Source organism: Kryptolebias marmoratus, linkage group LG6, assembly GCF_001649575.2.
Source record: "Kryptolebias marmoratus isolate JLee-2015 linkage group LG6, ASM164957v2, whole genome shotgun sequence".
Taxonomy (NCBI): domain Eukaryota; kingdom Metazoa; phylum Chordata; class Actinopteri; order Cyprinodontiformes; family Rivulidae; genus Kryptolebias; species Kryptolebias marmoratus.
Window position 1 is genome coordinate 2,554,798 of NC_051435.1, and position 7,776 is coordinate 2,562,573.

The 7,776-nt window shown below is 44.5% G+C and overlaps 1 protein-coding gene across 4 annotated transcripts in view; it reads left to right on the plus strand.

The window, feature by feature from the left end:
* LOC108250770 (signal transducer and activator of transcription 1-alpha/beta-like) overlaps positions 1-7,116 on the plus strand; it is a 14,057-nt gene extending 6,941 nt beyond the window's left edge. For 3 of the 4 annotated variants that reach the window (XM_037976228.1, XM_037976230.1, XM_037976229.1), the window contains exons 9-24: positions 98-259; positions 761-853; positions 1,271-1,330; positions 1,447-1,476; positions 1,567-1,657; positions 1,760-1,801; positions 2,478-2,561; positions 2,650-2,751; positions 2,835-2,970; positions 3,063-3,103; positions 3,684-3,760; positions 3,922-4,061; positions 4,810-4,986; positions 6,100-6,190; positions 6,261-6,327; positions 6,406-7,116. In XM_037976228.1, coding sequence (XP_037832156.1) covers positions 98-259; positions 761-853; positions 1,271-1,330; positions 1,447-1,476; positions 1,567-1,657; positions 1,760-1,801; positions 2,478-2,561; positions 2,650-2,751; positions 2,835-2,970; positions 3,063-3,103; positions 3,684-3,760; positions 3,922-4,061; positions 4,810-4,986; positions 6,100-6,190; positions 6,261-6,327; positions 6,406-6,567 — 1,555 coding nt within the window. In that variant the 3' untranslated portion in view covers positions 6,568-7,116. The remainder of the gene's footprint in view (positions 1-97; positions 260-760; positions 854-1,270; positions 1,331-1,446; positions 1,477-1,566; positions 1,658-1,759; positions 1,802-2,477; positions 2,562-2,649; positions 2,752-2,834; positions 2,971-3,062; positions 3,104-3,683; positions 3,761-3,921; positions 4,062-4,809; positions 4,987-6,099; positions 6,191-6,260; positions 6,328-6,405) is intronic. The other variant, XM_017440805.3, reaches the window with a different exon arrangement.
* Positions 7,117-7,776: the final 660 nt, after the last annotated feature.

The window sequence follows — 7,776 nt, forward strand, 5'->3', positions numbered from 1 at the left end:
CTCTCCGGTTGACTCCCCGGTTGACTCTCCGGTTGACTCCCCGGTTGACTCTCCGGTTGACTCCACAGTCCTGTATACGCCCCTGCTCTGTTTGCAGGTTCACAGCCGTCGCCGAGGTGCTGCTGGGAGTCCGAGACCAGCTGCAGAAGCTGCAGGACCAGAACAACATCTACAGCCCCACCGACGCCTCCAACTTCTCTGCTTCTATTGCAGCAATCGATAAATTTGTGCTTTCGAACGTCACAAAGCTTCTAACAAAGTAAGCCGTCACATCAAGACCAGGGTCGCAAGATTTTGGGAACTTCTGGGAATGAACCTGGAATTTAAAACACTGAAGGTTGGATTTTAAATGTAATTTGGGAGAATATATTTGACTAAAACAACCAGATTGAATTGCTGTCCTGTACACTGTAAAAAATGACCCAACTGTCAGCTGAGTTCTGCTCATGGTGTCAGGACAGGATTGGAACGACAAAAACAAAGATTGATCTGTGAAAATGTTGAAATTGGATCATTAAATCAGGGTCAAACGTATTATTTGCCTATGACAAAACAAAATGGTGTTTTTGTTTGGTTATGATACAGTTTGTTTAAATTACCCCCAATTTCCAGTTCATTCCCATGGGAATCTTCCAATTTGGAATAATTTCTAAAATTCCTTAGCTTGACTTCTCGTGGAAAGTTTCCGGAAATTTACCGGAGTCAACACACTTCCTTGTATTAAGTGGTAAATGTTGACCGTGTGTGTCGTGCGCCGCAGCGCCCTGGTGGTGGAGAAACAACCCGTGATGCAGAAGTTGCCGCAGCGACCCCTCATCCTGAAGACCGGCAATCGCTTCAGGGTGACTGTACGGTAAGACCGCCGGCGCCGGAGTTCCACCAAGACGCTGATGATTCAGGGATGACTCTCTGCTACCACATTTCAACTCAGTATCTGGGAAAGTGGCTGATTTACCATTTTTATGTTGGCTGTTGTTGATTGGCTGTGGCAGCCATCTTGAACTGAGTCGATCAGTCCAGCGATCGATGACCAGAGTCCACCAGGATCAGAACAAGTCGGTGTGTGTCCTCGAGTCCGGCTCTCTTTTACAACTCGGGTCATAAAACCGTCAAACATCTACAAGTCAGTTCAAGATGGCTGCCACAGCTAATCGACATTCGCAGTCATGACGACGGCTACAAGATGTTGAGTTAAAATTCGGTGTGGTAGTAGCTGAGAGTCGTCCCCAACATGTCTTTGGATTTAAAGTTTGGTTTTTTTGTTTCTCAGGTTTTTGGCAAACCTTCCAGATTTCAGGTGCCTGCTCAAAGTCAAACCCGTGTTCGACAAGTAAGTTAATCAATAACTGATCTGAATTTGTATTTTTTATTATTATTCACAAGAAAAATAAATACCCATCTCGTCAGTTTTACAAAAAATATCTTTTTTTTTTTTTTTAAAACAAGGGATGTTGAAGAAGTGAAGTCTGTCAGTGGGTCGGTAATCCATCAGCTCAGACACAATCTGATCTTTTATTAAATATAAATCTTTTTACCAGAAATAAATAATGTTTTTACTGTTTGCAGGTTTCGTCTCTTTGACTTCACCACGGACAACAGTAAGGTGTTGGACGTGGACGCACCGGACGGAGGCTTGATGGCGGAGTTTGAGCACATGGTGGGAAACTCCGAAAACTTCAACCAAAACTCAAAATGGAAGAAAGTAATCTGTAGTTTTGTGTCGACGCAAGTAATGACCGTTTCTTCTTCCTGTTTCCAGTCACTCAGAGAAAAACTTAAAAGAAGTAAAGCGTTGAGTGAGGTAAGAGGAAACTTTACTTCAAATTAAACTTTTTTTTAATCTAGCGCCTTTTTCACTCCAGGTTTTCGTTTCCCAATCACCCCTTCACACTCACTCATTAACACACAGTTTCTTCGGTATGTAGAGCTCCTTGCAGGGCTCTGAAGGGCTTTATGGGAGTTGGGTTCTGTTCTGTAGATCTGGAGAAGGTTGATGATGGTATTCCTCAAGGCACTGTGCTGGGGTTGCTTCTAAGTGCTACCCGCTCCTAGATACGAACCAAGATCTGTGTCCGAACTCTTGGCTCGAAGTCGTGCTGGTTCCTGGGAGGTCTCGGACTCTGCCAGGGCTGCCCCCAGTCTCTGATCCTGTTTCTGGTCCTGGACGGGATCTCGGGTCTCGAAGAGTCGTCTGCTGTTTGCAGTTGACGTGTTTCTGTTGGTGTCTTTAAGCCGTGGCCTTCATCGTGTACCGGGGAGGATCCCAGCTGTGGTTCTCAACCGGAACACGGTGGAAAGCTCCCTGTGGGTCAAACAGAAGAACCCTGAACTGGACTGGTCCGACTGCGTTCCACCGAATCGAGATCCTGAAACGATCCTTCTCCGTAGGGAGGAGCTCCATCATTCAGGATCCAGGGGGAGCTGTAGAACAACCATAATGAGTTAGATTTAATCTCGACTGTTTTTCTTCTCATTAGAATCCTGTTGGAGTAACTGAAGAACTTCACATCTTACGATTTGTGACTGTTCTGCATCACGCTGGGCAGACATTTAACATCGAGGTAAGAGTTACTCGGACTGCGACCATGTCCTCCGGTATTAAAGCTGAAACAAGAGTTTACTGACTGGTTTCCTGTGGTGTCGGTGCAGGCCAGCTCCCTGCCGGTGGTTGTGGTGACCAGTTCCAGTCAGGTTCCCAGTGCTTGGGCCTCCATCATGTGGTGGAACATGGTGTCCACCAGCGAGCCAATGGTAAAGCCTGCCCACCTCAGCAGCAGGAACTGACCCGTCCAGGTGAAAGGAAGCGTATTAAAGCTGTGGACTTTGTCCTTCAGAACCTGTTGCTGTTCGCCGATCCTCCTCCGATCTCCTGGCAGCAGCTGTCGCAGCTCCTGAGCTGGCAGTTTCTATCTGTCGGCCAGCGAGGGCTCGACGGCGATCAGCTCTCCATGCTCAGAGACAAGCTGCTGAGTGAGTATTTGGCAGGTTGGTTAACGGGCTGAACAGTGACGTGTCAGTTTGTCTCTGTAAACTTGTAATAAAACTTTGATTTCCTGTCCCAGGTGATCCTGAAGGTCTCGTCCACTGGAGCAAATTCTCCAAGGTGAAACTCGTTTCTTTGCACAGTTCCATGTTTGAAATCCTCCAGGAGGCTGATTTACTGAGGCTCTCTATGCGTCTGAGTCTCGTTTGGCATCAGTTCTTAAAAGAAGTATAAACAGAGCAGGCTTTCTGCCTGTTTAACTTTAGAGGAGTTTCCTTTTCAGAACCCCCCAGATCCCACGGGTGGTTTACTAACGAGCCACAGCTACATGTCCCATCCAGTGGAGAGAAGGTTTATTCCTCGGCAGCATGTAAAAGCTCCAGATACTAAACAAGAATTGGACTGTACCAATCTGGGTCTTATTTTACACAAACGTTTTCTTTAAACAGATATATTCGAATCACTTTTTGAAGTTTTACATTTACAACCAATGGCTGCCACAGCTAACAACGTTAGCAAACGTAAAAATTCCCATAAGTCAAGTCAGTTCTGCAGACACGGAGGTAGAATGTGGTGTGGTAGTAGCTGAGAGTCGTGCCCAACACATACTCGGAGTGCTAACGGATCTTTGTTTTGTCTGATGTACAGATAATTATAAAAGTCAAACTCAAAATTAAGACTTTCTCTTTTTGTGGATCAGGATGAAAGCGTCTGGATTTGGATCGATGGAATCCTGGATCTGATCAAAAAATACTTTGCTGATCTTTGGCGAGATGGGTAAGAACTTCTTCTTGTTCTTTTCCTTCTTGTTCTTCTTCCCGTTCTTGTTCTTCTTCCCATTCTTGTTCTTCTTCCTGTTCTTGTTCTTCTTCCTGTTCTTGTTCTTCTTACAGTGTGAGCACGTCGTCCATGTTATCGGCACTTTCCTCCCGTTTCAGAGCCATCATGGGCTTCGTGAGCAGGCACAGAACCAGCGTCCTGCTGCAGGATAAACCCACCGGGACTTTTCTGATCCGCTTCAGCGAGAGCATCCGAGACGGAGCCATCACCTTCAGCTGGGTGGACCACTCCAGTGGAGGTTCGTGTCTGAGCTCTTCACACACAAACGGGACAAAACGCACAGAAGCAAAAGGCTACCTAAAAGCTAAGTGCGCTAAAGGCTAGCTAAGAGCTCAAAGTAGCAAATGGTAGCTAGAAGCTAAAAGGAGTAAACGGCTAACTAAAGACTAGAGGCAAAATGCTAGCCAAAGGCATCAAAAGGTTGGAAAATGCTATCAAAACTAAAGGACTAGCTACAAGCTAAAAGTAGCAAAAAGTGTAAATGTAAAAATGCTATTAAAAGCTAAATGTCAAAAGGGTAGCTAGAAGAAAAAAGTAGCACATGGTAGCTTGAAGCTAAAGGGAGTAAAAGCTAAAAGCTAATACAGGCTAAATACTAGAAAATACTATCAAAAACTAAAAGTAGCAAAAGGTTAGCTAAATGCTAAAAGCAGCATAAAAGATGAACTAACTGAAGACATCTCAGTGAGTTTCTGTTGGAAATTATTTGTCAATAAAGTTAAATATTTTGAAAAGTATAAAAGTTACATTAACCGAAAGTCCCAGCAGCTGTCAGCTGAATGAGCCGAAGGTTTTGACAGAAGAACAGCTAAAACAGCACAAAGTCTGCAGCAGTGCAGACCGGAAAAACCCCCCGGAGAACAGCAACATTCACACCAATAAACTCTGAAATATCTCGTGGTGTCTCTGAAAGTGGGACCTCAAACACAAAATGGCGGTCTCTCTCCAGTTCCCGTGGTTAAGATTTGTTCCTCCTGTTTTCGTAGAGACCCACGTGCACGCGGTGCAGCCGTACACCAAGAAGGAGCTGTCGGTTTTACCTCTGCCGGACGCCATTAACCACTACTCTCTGACCGCGCACGGGAAGAGCTTCAACCCTCTGGTTTACCTTTACCCCGACATCCCAAAAGACACGGCCTTTCAGCGCTACTACAACGTCTCCGGTACCGTTCCGCTCAACTTTTATTCTGAAATCAGTGGGTCAGGATGTTACCAAAGGTACTGTGTTGGTACTTACATAATACTACTAAATACTTTATTAATACTTTGGACCGAACTATCCAGCTGTCTCAGGTCTGAAGGCTTCCTCCTCCAGATGTTTCAGCTCCTTCCACAGATGTTCAGCAGGATTTAGATCAGGGCTCAGAAGGCCTCTTCAGAACGGTCCAATGTTTGGTTCTGACCCGTTCTTCGTGTTTTGGGTCGTTATCCTGTTGGAGGACCTGCGACTGACTCTGAGCAGCACATCTGGCTCCAGGAGACCTTGATAGTCTTGAGGTTTCATTGGACCCTGAACAGATTCAGGACCAGAACAGAACCGAGCCTCCTCCATGTCCCCCTGTAGGTTCAGGGTTCTGGTCTTTGGACACAGAGCTGATGGGACTTGTTGCCAAAAAGCTCCACTTTTGTCTCATCTGTCCAAAGGACATTGTCCCAGAAGCTTCTCCCTTTTTATGATCTGGTGTCCTCCTCAGTCGTCTTCCATGAAGTCCCCTTTGTCTCAGACAGACTGATGACCTTTGACCTTGGAGGTCACCTCTGATCTCTTTGGTTCCCATTCCTATTATCAGTCTCTTCAGTTGTCCTCTTGTGGACATGTCCAGGGAGGTTGTCTCCAGTCCTGTGGACCTTCTGTAGTCTCAGGGACATCCAACTGTTTGGAGACTGTCCTCTAGTCTTCAACCTGCTGCTCAATCATCGTCTTTCTGAGCTCCTGAGACAACTCTGTCCTCAGCTGTCTGTCCTCCATGTTCAGTGAGGTACACACCATGATCCCAAACAGCTCTGTGACTACCTGTCCCCCTTTAAACAGCCGGACTGACTGATTCCAGGACTGAGGACACCTATGATGCTGATTATGGGACATGTCCCTGTGGACAGATTAGTCCTTCTTGTCGAGGCCAGTTTCATTAGTTTAGAGCAGAGGAGAATTTTAGTTTTCAGTTTTTAAATTAATATTTTTTTTCAGTTTGAAGTTATTTTCAGTGACAAAATTTTACTCCTGTCTGTAGTTAATGTTGCTGCATTTCTCAGTCCAATAAACTCATTTTCTGTAGGTTTGTTTGTTTGTTTGTTTGTTTTAGGAGCTGCTCCAACAAAGAAGAACACTACAGATTATGTGGGGAGAAATCTGGCTTCTGTTTCAATGTAAGTCAAGCCTGTTAAACCCAGAAGATGTGTACCGTTCTACAGGAATGAAAATCTTATTTTTCAACAGCAACCCGACACCACCTCCGTCCCCACCCAGAGAGGCGCCCATCTATGAGGACAACAACGTCAACAACGTGGGTTTGAAGCCCTCCTGCTGTTTCCTCTGCATCCCAAAAGCAAATTAAATGAAGTTTTTTTCCGTTTCTCTGCAGAATCCACTCCTCCCAGGCGTGAATTGTATGGATAATAATTTTGATGATCTGCTGGATTTACCTGAAGACATCTTCTGCCCGTCCAATCAGCTCCAGCCGCTGTCTCTTCGAGACGCCTTTAATGACCCTCTCCTCTCCGACCCGAACATGATGGATCACTGAGTGACCAGACGGATTGATCAGCGCGTCTAAAACCTGCAGCAGTTTCTCCTTAATGGTCCTTATTTACAGTGAAACTGTGGAGACATAAACTGAAAAATGTGACCACTTCCCGTTCGGATTCTTTCTTTTAAAGAAAATACGGAAATGAAAAATGTGTTTCTGTTTTAAGGTGTACCATCAGAGAAAAAGATGTAAATAACATGTTGGGGTGTTTTTGTGTAATTTTAAGACCGAATGCTTTTAACTATGTCCTGAAAAGTAAAACCACTTTTTTATCTCGACTCCAATTTAAGGAAAATTGGAAAAGATTTCCTGGTGATCGCCATAAAAAGACATTAAGAGCTGAAAAATCTGATAAATTTATAGATTATAACACATTAACTGTATGTTTTAACTGTTTTTTTTTCATTGCAAGTTCATGATTTCCTACTTTAAATGAGTTTAATGTTGTTTGATGTAGAAAACGACCAAAATAAAGAGTTTGAACACATTATTACATGTAAAACTCATAATTATGTTGGATAATTAAAGACATGAAACTATCCCCCTGAACGTCATCAGAGTTAAAACTTTATCTCCAAATACAATAAATTACACAACCTTCTGTAAAGTCTCTGAAATATTAACTACATCGTGTTCCTCTTGGAAAAATACATTCAGATTACAATCAGAGTCTGCCTTCAGAGCAGGAAACATCGGATCAGACCGGCTCAAACACGACTCACGGTCCTACGAACCCAACACCGAGGGATTATAATCCGAAGAACTCCAGCTAATCTGGAGCGAAACTAATCTGAGATTTACTGCCGAAAACTAAACAAACACACGAAAAACTGCTGGGTTTTCAAAACTCGTTGCTGGCTTGGTCGGATTAATTACAGAGTCGGAAAGTTTGACCCGAGCTGTTCTTCACAGTCCACCATTTTAAACCGGACTGAACCGGATCGGACCGGACTGAACCGGATCAGACCCGACTGAACCGGACCTCTGCTTCAGGATGTAATGAGGAAAGATAACTAACCTGTATGATGATTAACCTGTTAATAAGTTTAATTTCTAAAATAACATTAGCTGGTCCCAGGGCTCTGGATGTTGTAGGGTTGTGTTGGTTAACGCGACTCTGCAATATTGCGTGGACATCGGGGACAGTTCCTCTGGATTGGCAGACCGGGGTGGTGGTCCCCTTATTCAAAAAGGGGGACCGAAGGG